This window comes from Thalassophryne amazonica, chromosome 16 (assembly GCF_902500255.1).
Source record: "Thalassophryne amazonica chromosome 16, fThaAma1.1, whole genome shotgun sequence".
Taxonomy (NCBI): Eukaryota; Metazoa; Chordata; class Actinopteri; order Batrachoidiformes; family Batrachoididae; genus Thalassophryne; species Thalassophryne amazonica.
In genome coordinates, this window is record NC_047118.1 from 25,903,640 (window position 1) to 25,919,972 (window position 16,333).

The 16,333-nt window shown below is 41.8% G+C and overlaps 1 protein-coding gene across 1 annotated transcript; it reads right to left on the minus strand.

Moving 5' to 3' along the window:
• Window positions 1–908: 908 nt before the first annotated feature.
• On the minus strand, window positions 909–14,438 carry eif3d (eukaryotic translation initiation factor 3, subunit D). Its single transcript, XM_034190487.1, has 16 exons — window positions 14,322–14,438; window positions 13,376–13,528; window positions 13,251–13,296; window positions 12,153–12,289; window positions 11,943–12,028; window positions 10,636–10,708; window positions 10,298–10,419; window positions 10,077–10,209; window positions 8,482–8,629; window positions 8,278–8,408; window positions 5,687–5,772; window positions 4,805–4,934; window positions 4,266–4,408; window positions 2,933–3,125; window positions 2,731–2,824; window positions 909–1,009 (listed from the first exon to the last, which is right to left on the minus strand). The coding sequence occupies exons 2-16, from the start codon at window positions 13,496–13,498 to the stop codon at window positions 996–998; spliced, it is 1,659 nt and encodes a 552-aa protein (XP_034046378.1). The 5' UTR covers window positions 13,499–13,528; window positions 14,322–14,438; the 3' UTR covers window positions 909–995.
• Between the last annotated feature and the right edge of the window lie 1,895 nt (window positions 14,439–16,333).

Sequence of the window (16,333 nt, forward strand, 5' to 3'; positions counted from 1 at the left end):
ACCTGTACCAGGAAACCAACAGATTTTTGACAGGGATGCAGTCTACAGTTTTGGAAGGTTATTAAAACATCTTAAGAATACTCACATTTTTTTTTAACCTGAGGACCATTTTTAAATGTTTTTGTTGTTATTTTGGGTTCAACTTTTCACTCTGGAGAAAAAAAAAAAAAAAGACTTTAATCTCTCCATGATTTCATTTGAACTTTAGCTCAGAGCTCTGTGGACTTTCCCACTGCACTGTGTGTGTTGTTGAGACCAACAAACTCTTTGTGTGTTGGTGCAGAGAAAATACCAGCTGTAGACAACCATGATCACAAACAGAAGGTCAACAGGCTTCTGGCAACTCAAAAGGCATTTTGACGCATTCAGTACTCAGATCCGTCACGTTGGATCTAGTATGTTTGTGGTCAGATGTTTGTATCTTAAACACAAGTGTCACAGTAATATTTGGCTTTCAATGGCAACTTCTTCACACAGACAATGACTGTTAAACATACCAGTATGTTCTAAAAGTTAAGCCAAAATGTCTCATAACAGATGGGATATTATCTTCGGTGTGTCATTGATTCTTTTTACCACTGAAGATCAGGATTAAAAAAAATTTAGAAGCTCTAAAAAAAAAAAAAAATGATGCAAAAGCCAACTAAGAGGTCATGTCAAAGGAGGAGATCGAAGGAGAGTTCTTGCACAAAGGTAACTTCATGTCTTAACTAACTCCTGCACAGAAACATTGAGGTCAGGCAGGAATTTTGACCCCGTTTTTTAGCCTGGAACTAACATGGGTCTCTGCAGAGCATCCACAATGTTAATTAAGTGTCATCCTGAAAACATGCACTAAATTTAAAGTGTTTATCATGAAAACTGCCTCTGGGATGTAGTAAACAGAGAAAAACCACACATACAATAAATTGACCTGCTGATTTTACTGGACGTCAAAAAAAGTGAACAGCGTGTTGATGACGAGTCGCCACTTTGGTCCATTCAGTCTCCAGTCTTCAATTTTCTTCATCTATAAATGGTGTGGAAAACAAAAATGGATTTTATTGTCATCTTTCAGGACAAGCGGGTTAATACAGGTTCGGTGATCTGGATCAGTTTTCACCCCAAAGATACAAAACAAACAGTCAAACATATTCCTGAAAAGGGCAAATAAAACACATGTAAGTAAAACGATTCTCAGCCATTTCATCAAAAATAAAGTGACTTCTGGTTCTGTTCCTCAAAATGAAGACCATCAACAACAAAAGAAATATTGTACCGCTCGAGGATAGCTGGCTGAATATTTGGATGGCAGCCACTTCATTTCAAGGCTTATTTGGACAAATAACTCGTCTTACTCCAGACTGAAACCCACATTCTTTTATGAACAACTTGGATTTTTATTACAGCAGAATGTCAACAAAACAAACAAATACAAAGCTAAAGTGTGAGGGGTAACCAACGTGACAGCCGCTTTCACACGTCTTCCTGTCACCTCATGAGGTCAGCAGCGTCAAAATGCTTCAAGAATGGCGACTTTTCAAACTGACAGTCATGTGACTAATGCTGTGTTCATGTCAGATGGAAAAACAGATGTTCAAGATTTTTTCAATGAGAGGCTGACGGAAAAATTCCACCACCTCTGGCTTCAGGAGCAGCAGCCACCAACCACAACGCCAGTGACAACGACAAACCGAATGCTGTTTTATCCGACAGCGAGAGATGGATTATTTAAGTGCCCCGCTGGCAAATGCTGCTTTGGTCCATCAATTTCAATTTATTTTCATTTATATAGCGCCAAATCACAACAAAGTTGTCTCAAGGCGCTTCACACAAGTAAGGTCTTCATCGTGTACTTGCTACATTCTGATAACATTTCAAGGTATGCGATAGCTGATTTCAGAATACAAACACCAAATCATGAAACTGGCAGTGTCTAGGTTTGTTAATCAACGGCCATAATTCTGCCAAAATGTGTTAATCTTGTACAATATTATAATATGCTTATTACCAACCTATAATGAGGAATTGTAAGAAGTTTCCCAAAATTCTTACTGAAAATGTGAGGAGTTTATTTCAGAACACTTATCCCCTTTTTGGGATGAAGGGACGGACAGACAGATATCGCCATGATACAGCCCCCTTCAGGCCTTCGGCCACTGAGGGAATACAGGTAAACGTGAATAATTTGTGTGATGTTACAGAAAGGAATTAATCTATTACTTCACAAAAAGTTTGCTTTTTAAGCTGCCATCACAGCCAGGCTTTGTTCTAATATAACGCTGCACAAAATGCTACAAACTGTTTTATCTTTCAGTTGTGGAATTTTCTGCAGTATAAGTCGCCTGTTGTTTCTGGTCTTTTTGTTTGTTTTGTTTTAAAGTAGTTTGGGAGGGCCTGCGACATACTCCACATACACACACAAAATAAAAATCAGACATTCATTGCTAATAATAATTATAATAATAACTAAATAAGACTCAAACTCCAAAACAAAATAAACTCAACAATTACAGAATAAAATGTCAACAATAAAAAGTACACAACAAAAACACCAAATTAAAGAGCTGATAATTCAGACAAAGTAATGGCGGTGCTCACGTAGCAGTCTGCCACTGCAGACAACGGCAGTTCTGCTACTACTTTTTTTTCCTCTCCTGCCAACCTGAACGCAGCTTAACGTCTCAGTAACTTTGACTCTGGTTGTAAATTCCACAAGTCACTGTGGCTGCCGTCCAGCAGTAGTCTCACCTTCTTCATCCTCGTCCTCTTCATCCTCATCTTCCTCCTCCTCTTCGTCAGAGCTGAAGGTCCCATCAGGCAGGCTGTAGACTCGAATCACTTGCTGTTGGACACATAACACCGAGCCATCAGACACACGGTTAACACCCCCCTTTACATCAGGAATTCTATGATCCTGCACAGAGCGCGAGCAGGAACGGAGACACCTCACCTTGTTGGGGTCTTTGAGGATGAGGTACTTGCCCTCGTCCAGCTTGCGGCAGATGTCGATGACACAGCGGAGGATGCCCCAGGCGTTCTCCATGCTCAGGTTGATCTGGCTAGCAAACTCGTTGGGTTTGAACTGCTGAGTGCCGAGAATGACGTGGCGAGCAGAGTCCTTTACGTGGTACCGGGACACATATCTGAGGACAGCACGGAGACACACCATGATAAGGACTACCTCAAAAAAAAAAAAAAAAAAAAAAAAAAAAAAAAAAAAAAAAAAAAAAAAAAAAAAAAGGCTTCTTCTCCCCGTTCATGTCGAGAGAAATGCGGCACATGACTAAAATCTCATTACGTAACCAAGGGTCCTCTGAAGACACTTTGTACCACAGACAACTCGTCATCGCATAAGGTCACTGGTTCACATCCAGGGGTCACAACCAAACAGTAACAGGAAGCCCAACAACCCCTCAAGACATGGACCTTCATTCTGCTGCACAGGTATCAGCATCTCCAAACATCTCTGTACAGCAACTTCATGACTCCATCAGCTCTTCCCAGCAGTCTCTTGACCTGGAAGGCCGAGGACCCAAATCAATTAATTTTATTTATACAGCACCAAATCACAGAGCTGCCTCGAGACGCTTCAAATGGGTAAGATCTAACCTTACCAACCCTCCTGAGCAAGAACACACGTGACAGTGGTAAAGAAAAACTCCCTCTGGTGTTCCTGAGGAAGAAACCTCAAGCAGACCAGGCTCAGAGTGGTGACCCACTGCTTAGGACACCCAGAAACACGAATGTCAATAAAGAGACAAAGAAATAAAAGAAAACTCAGGCTTCTGTACATAAAATAACTCTGAACTGCAAACTAATCTCAACACAACAAATAAAAACATAAAACCAAAATGATGTGTTGAAAAAGTGATGCCACTGTTTAGTGTAACAAGTAGCTCATCACTTATACAGCCAGTTTTCTTCAGTCGAGTCAGGAGATGAACACATGAACATGTCTCCAAATTTACTGACATCAGTTAATAAGAAAGACAGCACAGCAGTACAATAAATCTGTCTGGAGGAGGCCATTCTTAAAAACTCTGAGACCGCATAAGGAAGGAGATGAATGAGGGAAGTCACCAAGACCACCCTGAAGACGTTACAGGCTTCTGTGGCTGTGACTGGAGAAACGGTGTTTGGTGTAAGTTTTGTATCACCAGTTATACAGCTTCCTGGTGAAGCGGCATGGAGAAGGGCTTTCTTCAAAAGAAGACTTCAAAGTTTGGCTCCAGTTTTTTCACATGGGAGATGAAAGCCTGGACGTGCGTGTGTGTGTTCCGTACCCCAGCTTGAGATACTCTGACCCGGCCAGCATGGCACAGCAGGTCCAACGAGCCAGTTTGTAGCTGTTATTCTTCAGCTCTGTGGCCAGGACAGCGCCCCTCTGGGAGTCCAGCTTCTGACGCCAGTCCACTCCGTTGCAGTACTGATCAGGAGGGAAAAAAAAAAACAAAAACTGAAAAACCCTACCGGTCTACGGCCAGGTTGGAGCAGTAAGAAGAGGTGTGGCAAACTATCCCTGGCACCTCAGCACCAAGTGAGATGGTGTTCTATATTATTTTTAAACTATGACAACATTGGACACCTTGTTTTCATTCAGAATGATGGTGAAAAGCTTCTGGATTTCATTGTTCTTTAAACTGTTTTTGCTGATTCAAAAACTGATAACACACGAAAAAAAAAAAAAAAAAAAAAAAAAAAATCGACCTGTTGATTTCTTCTCAAATGTTTAATATTTAGTATTTATTTTCTGTTTAACTCCAGTAACTAAGTTCCAGTCATGCAGCGTCTGTGATGTCACATCCCACATGAATATTCTTACCCTGGAGTCCCACTCGTTAAGGGTTTTGATGTTAATGAAAGACACTTCTGCGTTGGCCCCAGTCATCACTCCATCGTGCTCACAGCGTACAATCAGATCGATGTCCTCGCCGAGTTTCCAGTGGCGGTACCTACAGCAGGAAAAACAAGCCGTCAAATGGAACAGAGAAGTGTTACCTAAAGATCGGATAATGACTGCAACCTGTCAGAGAAACTGCAGAGGCCGTTGAAAAATGTTTGACTCCACCCCCAAGAGTTTAGGAACTCAAACAGTGTATACAGGCATCTTGTAACCCTGCTAATTAAAGGGGTACATGATGTGGACACATTGCACTGCTCACACTCACACACGCACACACACGTATTTAATTTTGTGTTTTGTACACTGCTGGACTGATTTATGTTTTATATAACTAAACATGAACTCAGTAATGGATTAAGATGAGGTCTGTTGGGAACTCCTACATTAGACCAAGTTAATTGTGTAATATCCAATACATGCTTCTACCACCTGCTGGATGGTTAGTGAATTGTTGGACTGATGATGAATGAAGGCTGAGCCAGAAGGCGAGACTCAATTTACAAGTTGATTTACACTCCTATCCTCACCGATGGACCTGATACAAGAGGCGGAAATGAGATTCCCCTGTCGGGGACAGAGTGAGGAGCTTGAATTTCTAGGAGGGACTGAGTTGAGCCACTGCTTCTTCACATTAACAGTTGCAACTTGAGGTGGGTCGGGCATCTGGTGAGGATGCCCCCATTTACATACATAAACCCATGCCCACATGGTTTTCGGTAGTTTTGACTTGAAGGATCACAGATTCCTGTTGTAATGAAGTCTAACTGAAGAAAAATATTGCAATTGAACACTTGGGCTCACCTGTAGGCAACAGATGCCACCTCGCTCTTATCCATGTCCTCCTCCACAAATGGATTGGGGTTCGGAAATTTGTAGCGCTCTCCAGTCTGCAAGAAATAAAAGACAAGTACACTTCACTTCGCTCCAGTTTCAAAACACAAATGCTAAAGATCTGATATTGAACAGAAAAGGTGTTTAGTGTGGAAATACGCCACATGTGCATGTTGTGGCTGAGCACTCAAATAAAAGAGGCGATGGGCAGAACGTGAGAATTACAGCGAACGTGGGAGAGTGACAAAATGGATCTGTCTTTAGAGCAGACCCTTTTCTGAAGATTGCTTCGTAGAAGGACCCATGCGTTTGTCTGAAATGGGACTAAACATGAGTTAAAAACACCTGTTAAAGCTGGAAGCACTGCCTACTGTGCTTCTCAAAGCCAGAGGAAAATGAGTTCTGAGGACTGGCAAAGGATGGCGTGGCCCCAGTCCACAGGTGCTTTTCACATGACAGATTTTATTAATGTTATCATCTTTGGTCAGTGGTTAGTGACCTACAAGTCCACCCAGTCACAATGCCAAACACTCTAGTAACCAACCATCTTTTTTCTTTATTAACACTTAATTCTTTTTGAAACATTCCATATTCGTTACGAGCGAGGCTGTGAAATGAAAATTGTGAAATCTGGGAAAAATTTGCAGGGGGTCTTTGGGGGGGTACAGCTCCCCAGGAGCTGGGGTCTAGGGCCCTGTGGGGCCCCAGAATTAAATTTTTATCTAATGATACTTTTTCAGCATCTCCTAGAAGAACAAATCTCAAAATTAGTGGATATTTAAATGATCCTATATTGAACCTTTTATTTGACCTGTCGATGATGATGCTGAAATAACAGAATATGACATGGAAGTAGGACCTGGAATGATTTTCCTTTTAATTGTAAAACAAGTTATGCATTAACTCAGAACAATTAAACTACATGAAATTTATGAAGACTGAAAAGAATGTTACAGAATTTCAAAAACCACAGCTAAAGCTTGTAGAATATTTGGTTAATCATGGTAAAATATCAATAACATACCTTACAGTAAAAAGTCACATATTCTTGTGTAAATTCATGCAGCCTAAAGCCACTCAAAGCCACAATGTCTTTTTTACAATGAAAGAAAGTCTAGATTAATGAAAAAAGTTACATAATCTTGTCTAAAATCCTGTTTGAACAGCAGAATATTTATTTTCCAGGGAGAGAAAAATTCTTACCGTGTTTTCCTGAGAGAGCACAGTTCACTTTTCCCGTTTCTATTATCTTTCAGGTGTGTTGATGAAGCCAGCGACAATTCCACGGATTCTTGTCCTTATAAGACTTTTCTCAAACAATCCTTCTCGCCATCTTCTCTCTGTGCAACGTCGCTCTGTGACACAGACATGCTGCACAAATCTTTTAAAAACTTGAAAGCTCTAAAAGTTTGGGATGTCCACATGCTAAGTTTAGCTTAAGCATCGCGCAGGAGCCACACAGCGTCACCACAGCAACTAACAGCTACGCTCTGAGTGGCATTTTTCCTCCGCGAAACTCGGCGGATCCGAGGAAACTGATTTGTATCTGTAACACACAGATCAGTGTCCGCGGACTTAGAAAACTTACACGATGTCGTAAAAAAAGAGAACGCTTTGCGATAAGCATTTTAAAAACTCAGTGATGTTCACGATTAAAGAGTACATCACTAACACCCCACCCCCATGATGAGATCCGCAGAGTTTTCACAGCCCTGTACAAGGTTATGGGTATATAAAAATACTCAAGCCTCAGTTTGAAAGAGGCTCTTGTTCTGTGATTGGGTTCCCGGGTGTCTGTGTGTGAGAGAGGAAGTGGGTGCAGAACCGTGCAGCGGCTCTGCTCATCATCTTCACTCTCTAATTTAGAAGCTCCTGCACAGGTTTTGGGTTCTTGTCAGATGTGAAAAATGCTAAACAACTCAAATGCCGTCTACCTTGAGGAATTGTATGATATATGTCAGAAAAATAATAATAATAACCGCCCTGACTCAAGGCGGAGGAAGAGGAGGACAGACGTCTTGCTTCAATTTGAAGTCTTTATTACAGTGGGAGTGTTATCACTGGCACATATTAGCAAAACCTCAGAATATATCCAGCCTGGATCACATGGTGGGTGGGTGGGTGGTTGGTCGGTTGGTTGGTGGGTTCCTAGCAGCAATTTCGTCAGTCATAACCCTCCCCACAACTCTGATACAGGTCCCAGACTTATCTACTCAAGGTTGGTGAAGACAAACATATTTTTCTCAAATGGGGGAGTGTGGCCTTCTCTTATTCCCAGAGGAGAGCTCTTTTCTCTTTTCACATGAAAAACTCACCTGCATTAAGTGGTCACACTTAAATGTAAAGTTAGCACAATGTATATTCAGCATACATGATATCAATTAAAAGAAAATTCCAGATTCTCCCATCATGATAATAATGAAAAATAATAAAGCACAAGAACTTTTCCAACAATACACTTTGTGACATTTTGGATTTTGCTGACGCATGGCGGAAAAACAGGATCCATCATCAGGAACACTGATCATTTGTGCATCAGCGTGCTGAGTGTGTGTCCTCACCATGCGTAAACACTGCTGGCTGAAGTTGTGGTTGATGTACGTGGCCTCCATGGCCAGGTTACGTGGCGAGTTGAAGGAGTTGCCTTCGTCCTGGGGGGGCTCGTTGGCCGTCTCGCTCACGGTGAGTAAATCTGACAGAAACAGTTTGACATTTCAGAGTGCTCAGACTTCAGTTTGAAGCTAACAGCACTAACAAAGCCTTACCAAAGTCAGAGTTGTCTCTCTTGTCGAAAAACAGCTTGTTGCCGACTCTCTGCACAATGATGTCCCAGGAATTGACCGAACGTGTGCAGCACATCAAGGTGGCCAAAATGGCATCAGTGGCAAACACATTGCCCTGCGTCTTAGCCAGCTGTAGACAGAACGTTACCCGTTAAGACACACACAAAAAACCTGTTACACACTTTTAAACAAGTGAGTATTAAAGCATCACTTAATACATCAATGTGCCCCCTCAAATTTTAAAAAAATCTGGTTCCCAGCGCAACTGAAACTTCACTCTTGTACCAAAATATGCACGCACACACACGGACTGGGTCAATACACTTATCTTCTGATTCAATACATACTGACTTTTATGAATTGTGTTTCAGTATTATGACTGTAATTCTTATTACCAGACAAAGCTGAATAAAACAATTCTGGATAAAATGAGAAATATACTTTGTGACATGTTTTCTCTGAACCACCAGGGGATTATTTATTTGAACACTATCTTACTTACAGGTCGTTACGCTAACACTGCATTAGCTCTGGTTGGACACTGACGGTGGTGGTGTTCACTTAACACAATGCCTCTACATACAGTTTGCATGCCGACTTGAGCCTGGTTCACACGGCAGGATTTTAAAATTATCTTAAGGTTTCCAAAACCTGAGAGACCACAAGATAAAAAATCATAGATCTAACAGGTTTGGTGGTACAGTGTGTGGTGTTCAGCCACACGGTGAAGTCAATAACACCACACACGAACAGATTTCACACAAGACCATTCACAGCTCAGACAGGAAACCTCGCAAAATCTCTCAAGATTAAATATGACTTCAGAGTAAACAAACAGATATTTTGTGGACTATTTAAAACAGAGGGAAAAACAATACAAAAAGAAAAAGAAAAGGCGTTCTTTAAAGGAGTGGAGACAGCGCGACCACCGGACTTTCTGGTAAGTCAGAACAGCTGTTTTGATTTTATTTTCCGTACGACCGTCACCTCGCTTTCTGATTGGCTGCACATCACATTCAGCAAGCTGCGTGCTCGTTTTGGTCGGAGGACACCACACACGGTGCGATATCAGGCCAAAAAAATCCAACACGTTGAATATCCCCGATTTGCGATGGGAGCGCTCCTGACGCCCTTCCGAGCAGATCAGAGCGCTCTGAACACACCACACATGGCAGGAATATCTGATAAGATTATGTTTTTAGCGTCATCACAATTGTCGGGGCGTCCTTAAGATTGTTGGAAGGTGAAGATTGGGTCCGATATCGGCCTAATTATCCTGCCGTGTGAACCCGGCCTTAGTCATGTCTAACTGCACTTCCTCATAATGTGCACAATCAAAAGTGTTTCCATACTTTGGTTTCAAAGCTGACAGTTCATGTCAGCTTTAAAACTCTTCCTGTCCATGATTTGTCTTGGGTCTGCTTTAACTCGCACTATAAGCTGTACATTTACAACGTAATGACATGCCACTAGAATCATGCACCCCCTCCCACCCACCCCCCAACAGCAGTTTAAACTCTAACCAGACTGTCAAACCTATTTACTGATGGAAACAGTGAAAAAGAGTCACTCTGAACCTTGCGGATGACAGGATCGTCAGTGGTTGTGACCGTGTGGAAGATCCTCTTGATGCTCTTAAGTGGCTTCTCATTGCGGGTGGTGACACGGTCGAAAGCCTTATCGTAGTACTCTAGAGCACCACAGCACTCACTGCAGGAGACGGAACACAAAGGAAAGACTGGTATCACCTCGGCAACAGTTCACAAAACCCAGGCCAAACTTTAATCACGATCCTCACATGTCCACAGGATCAGACACTTCCATGTATCTCATCTTCATCAGTCTGGGGAAGTCCATCTCTTCCTTCACCTCCCAGTCACTCCTCACCTCCACAGAGGAATCTCTGGGCTTCAGCTGGGTCTAGATGACAAGGATGTGGAGATAAAAGGTTTGTGCAAATGAAACCTGAGAGGACATTCAGCTGAGAAATACAAAGTGCAGCCACACCAACAAATACAAGTACAAATACAGATCCCACAGAGGATCCCCCTCTGTATGCAGACGAGTTGAGCACAAGCAGCACCACCCCACTCCTACCAACCAACATTTACGACTTTCTAATTGATCAATAAGCACCTGAGATTTCTGGTCCCATTTCTGACGAACACCAAACTGCTTTTGGAACTTCTTCTGCAAGCGCATACGATCCCTGAAAAGAAAGACACAAAAATACATGACTTAGCCATGCTGTAGTTAGTCTGCTTTTCATCAACGGTACTAAATTAGCCACAGAGTCACTAATGGTAGTGTTTCAGCAGTAACCTGGTTTACTAAGTTGTAACAATATGCTGGGGAGACACTTGATACCCCCCACAGACCAGGGACAGTGGTCGGGTGTTGAATGATTATGCTGAGTTGGGAGGCCTTGACCCAGACTATAACATACTAACAGGCATCAATTTCAGCACTGCTGAAATGTTATGAGGTTTCCCTATAATTACCATATCGTAGATGAAACATAACAGACGGTGCGGAACTTTGGTCCAACCAACTGGCTAAAATGTAGCTAAAAGCTCCCATCACCATGTGGGAGTTATAATATAAAAATGGAGTCTTTACAACCTGGTCTACCTGCAACACAAGGTAAGTTAAAGATTATATGCATCACTCAGACTGCGTCAAGCAGTACCAAGTCAATGATCAGGAACGTCCAACGTTTTCATACACACACAAAGTCAAAATGGGATGTCGGTACTCTTATGCTTTTCCAAGCAGACATGTACTCAGGCACAACAGAGGAACAGACTGTATTTGCATTATTGTATCACATTCAAAACATCATGGTGATAGTTTTTAAACATAACACTATTGGGATAGGTTATCATTCCAGTTAACAAAAAGTCTTTCTACAACCCCCCAGAGACACATTTCAATGGTATTCTAAAGTTTGGTCAGCTATGATGTCCAGCAATTTGTTGGGGATCTCACCATTCCTCAGTATGTCCCACAGAGCAGCACAGGCAACAGAGTCAAACGTGTCGCAAAGATCAGCACAGAAGCAATGCTGATCAAGTTTTTTTGCCATGGTGCAGACAAACTTATGGACTCAACTGCAGAAACTGAAATGAAGTCTTATGGATATAAACCAACATCCTCACTACATTAGACAAACATGAAGTTGACAAAAATTGTGTTTCTGTCAAGATGTATATAAAGTTATGGCATTAATTCTATCAATAATGTTATTGGCGACAAACTCCAAGATATATGATCTTTAGCAAGACTTTCAAATGTGCCCATTTAAGTTTGGAAAACCACTGAGCTGTGCACTGACTGTGCTTCCAATCACATTTTGGCTTCATGGTCAGGAATCCCCCCCACACACAACTATTACAGTATTATGTGTTCCAAAACAGAGTACATATACTAAGAGTACAGCGTACCTCTCCTTTTGTTTGGCACTTTTTGGCAGTGTCTGCATGTTGAACTGTGTCAGGTTCCTTCGATCCTTATCCCTGCGCAGATTCCTCTGTGAAAACAATTTACCCAGTCACTGAAAATATGTTCTGGAACACTGTGAGTTTATATCAAGTGACATATTTAAGGTACAGAGTGAGGCCTGACTGAGTGGAGGTGACCTTGGTTTGAGCTACCTGAGCAAACCTCATGCGGTTCCTCTGGTAGGCTGTCTTCTGTGTCTTGGCAGTGTCCACCAGCTGAAAGCTTGTCTCATCCTCCTCGTGAAAATAAGCATATTGACTACCGCCTCCAAACTGGGAGGAGTATTTGTCTGGACAGAAAAAAATTACTGTGAATAAAATGTATTCATTTTTTTTTCTTCTTCTTATGAATGTGACATTTTTAAGACTGAAATAACTGATTATCACAACCAAGCGGCGATTAGTTGGATAAGATTCTGCAGTTCATTTTTAAAAAAGTAGACAGCAGCAGACTCCATAAGGACCTCAACGTTCTCAAAGACATACTGGATCAATGTGTGCGTTTTGGTGAGACTACTTAAAGTAAGCATGTGGTTGGAAACTAGATCAGAACTAGATAACCAGGGTGACCAGATCTGCCCCTGGAGGCACCTGCCCTGCATGTTTCTTCACTTCTGCTGCTCCATGCAGTTAATTAATTCTACCAGGTGTGGTCAGCCAACGAGGAGCAGAGAAAAAACAGAATTAAATAATCTGGTGTGAACAGAGCAGGCTGACAGGAAAACATGTAGGGTGAGCGCCCTCCAGGGGCAGATTTGGGAACCACTGTCGTGGATCATTCTGCATATGTGTGATTTGAATTTCCATGCATGCTCGATATACATTTTGTGGCGGCGCTGACTCAATCGGGCCAGTGCACGTTTTGGCGGGCCTCAACACTGTGTAGGATGCACACATTTATTTGATCAGCAGAGACCCACTGACACGTCTTTTTGGCGACCTAAAGTAGAAGTCAGCAGGTAATTTTCTGCATTGACAGGGTTCTATATTCAGGAGATTTCCCAAGGCTTTGCCACACTGTGTATGGTGAATGAACAGATGTTGTGGAGAGCCTAGTTTGCTTGTGAATAACCACTGTGGGGCACATAAAAATAACCTTAAAATTCCAGTTGTACTACTGGCAAATCTGTCCTTTTTGGGTGCATCTGTAAACTTGAAAGAGTGACCCGGAGCCCACTTTTTGATTTGATGTGGAAAAACTCAAGTCCATCAATTAACATGCACTGTATGTCTTATCAATATGTTACTCACTTGTGTATCTCTTGTCTTGGTAAGTTGCTCCAGTCCAATCAGCAACCTAAAGGAAAAACATGCAATGTGAGGAAACCTCGCAAAAACCAAGGTCAAGAGGTATTTAGCAGTTCTGAAGGAAAAACCTTTCCCAGGCGGTCTCCTTTGCTGAAAGGCTGGTAGGGCATGTCTTTAAACTTCTCTGGAACTGCACATGGACCCCACCCTAATGGGTTGTCCTGGATCACAGGAGCATGGAACTTTGCCATGACCTAACTCTGTGTGAAGAGCACAGATGTCTGCAGCCAAACACATAAACCGATAAGTTGTGTCATACAATTCCTTAAATGTATGAGGACTGACTTATTATTAAATATTATTTTTAGGGTCTCAGGCAAACAACAGCACTGATCTCTTCAGCCATGGAATAAATTAAAAGACATTGATCAGCTTGCGCAGTGGGCTAGTCATCACTGACCCAGTTATGTAACAGCAATTATATTTTCTGAACACCCAATCACATTTTTGTGTGCCACAAGGGGTGTAATGGATCACAAAACTCACATTAGGAACCTGAGCTACATGTTCCGTAAAAGTACCAAAATAATTGGCTGGAGAGAGGATTCTAGGGGCCTATGATTGACAGGGGCCCAGAGAAGCCTCTAATACAATTATAATATTGACAAAATAATATGAGGGGTGGCCCAGTACGATTTCTTTTCATGGGGCACAAAAACCCTGGCGGCGCCCCTGCTCGCAATAAAGCTGATCTGGGACCTGGATCAATACAAAACCTGATCAGCTGCTCACTGGATCCACTCAGTCCCCCAAAGTCACTAAAATCCGCATGTAACTGCTGAAGTGTCGAGACAAACAAAACAATTATAACATAAAGTGTCACCCTTTTAAAAACGAACATTTCAAACTGTTGACACTGTCGGCTACATTAGCTCCAGCTAACCAGCGGCCTCATGTCATGCTAAGCTAAGCTAACAGGCTACCTGCTCTTAATTTACGGTTTCACTTGTGGCACCAAAACAAACATTTACTTTTCTTTGTCGTATGTGTGCGCACGCTTTGCGGTCATCTTACCGTGAACAACAGACTGTTTTATCGAGCTCTTTAACACACTGATCCTCAGACAGAAAAACACCGACAGACCGCCGGTCCGAAAGGAAGCGACGCTACCGTAAAGCAGAATGTCGTAGCTTATTTTCTTCTTCTTTCAAGTTTTAGAGCAGCTATCATAATAACTATTGTATTACTGCCATCTGCTGGATGTGCACAGCGTTGCGTAGTGAACGAGGTAAACAACTAGTGCAACTGCAAACGAGGTGTTTTTTTACGATCACCACATGTAGAAGTTTAAAAAGGATATAAACACAAAGTGTTCCTTTTGTGAGGGTCACCCTGAAACAGTGCTGCTGCTCCTCTGGCACTGCTCACTCACCCGGAAAGAATTCAGTAAATTTATCACTCACCATGTCTGCAGAGATTTGACTTTATTACGGGAGAATGTAATGTTTTGTTTGTTTGTTTGTTCTAGAAAATGCAATAAGTATTTTGTGATTAACCTTTTATTCCTACAGGCAAATTTTTATTCAGAAGTGTAAATTCAACAGCAGAAAAGCTCATTTTTGTACCTTTACTTAAAGAGACTGAACAATTGTCAAATTTATTTCGAAATCAACCAACCAAAAGGCAACAAAAATGTGCCTCCTTGAATGTTTTTGTTTGATACCCCTGGACGTTCCTTCCTCTGTTCCATGTTCACTGCTTCTGTATTTGACTGTATACTTGCAATTTTCAATAAAGCTTCTGAAAAAAAAATGTGCAGTGATTCAAACAGCAACATTATTTTCTTTTATTAGTCTTGTTGAAGTAACAAGTCTAATAAATGAAAATGATGGTCTGTTTGTTGGTTTGTTACTTTGTTCACCTTTAATTTGCAGTATTTTTTTTATCTAATGGATTTGGTGAAGGCATGCAGAATGGTGGGGTCTACAGGTCTGTGTTTTTTGGAGTGGCTCCAATAATAATTTGGTCAAACTTGTGATTGTTGTATCTATCTTTCTCGCACTCGGCTCACACCACCTCGTCCACTTGCCCCATTTTGAGTGATGTGGGCAATGCAGCACCGCAAGGGAAAATGCTTTTTCCATGGATAAATGGGGGGGTGGGTGGGTGGGAGGAGTAACAGGAAGACAGATGTTGGGAATAAGAAGAACAGTAGTTGTAGGCAAACCAGTATTGATAGGTATATCTGGTATTTATATTGTGTATTAATATTTATATTTGCAAACTTTTTTCTTTTTTACTTTCGCTTTTGATACTCTGTGTGCTTCTTACCCTGTGTGCTGCTATACAATGCCCTGAGGGACTCTTCCCAAGGGATCAATAAAATTCTATTTTATCTAATCTAATCTAATCCTGAATTTTTGTACATGTCTTATGTACTTTAAACTGCTACTACAGTAGTGTTTGTAATTTTCCATTTGATGTATACACATGTATAACATTTCAGGGCAAAATGCATCTTATCTGTATCAATGAAAAACGATAAAGATTTTTTTTTGGGGGGGGGGAGGTGATCACTGTGTACTTGTATGTGCCCTGCCTGTGTCAGCCCACTTCATTGACCAACCTGACCTCCAGTTGATGTGGATGGTGGATGTAATATTTCATCATTATTTCGCTGCCGATATTTTATGAAGTTGATTTATTGTTGTTTACATTTCCTCGTCATTACAGCAGGCTTCCGTTCCGGTAAAATAGTTGTGATGTTTGTGTGGTTTGTGGTCTCATTCTGGCATTTAGTTCGCTGTGCCTCAGGGACTGTTATGTGTCGACGCGGATTGAGGAGCGAACCTGCGTCAGACAGGACCCAGCGCTAAAAATAACCAGAAAGCGGTTCCAAACAAAAACTATTTATTATACACCTGTGTTTAAAAGTGTAAAAACATAAAAAACAACGTCCCTCTGGTGGAGTGATCCGCGGCTCGCTCTCCAGCGCCCGCAAGGATTAAAGCCCGGCGCTCCTGGACTTCCTACCACCGCCAAACACCCCCCAGGTGGACACGACAAACTGATTCTCTGTGAAGCAA

What these genes read in the sequence shown, in the direction of transcription:
- eif3d (XM_034190487.1), bottom strand. Translation starts at nt 13,498, where the DNA reads ATGGCAAAGTTCCATGCTCCTGTGATCCAGGACAACCCATTAGGGTGG. An exon ending in ACCGCATGAGGTTTGCTCAG is followed by an intron (nt 12,029 to 12,152) that starts GTAGCTCAAACC and finishes TTGTTTTCACAG; the next exon opens with AGGAATCTGCGCAGGGATAA. An exon ending in GTGTCTGATCCTGTGGACAT is followed by an intron (nt 10,210 to 10,297) that starts GTGAGGATCGTG and finishes CGTCTCCTGCAG; the next exon opens with TGAGTGCTGTGGTGCTCTAG.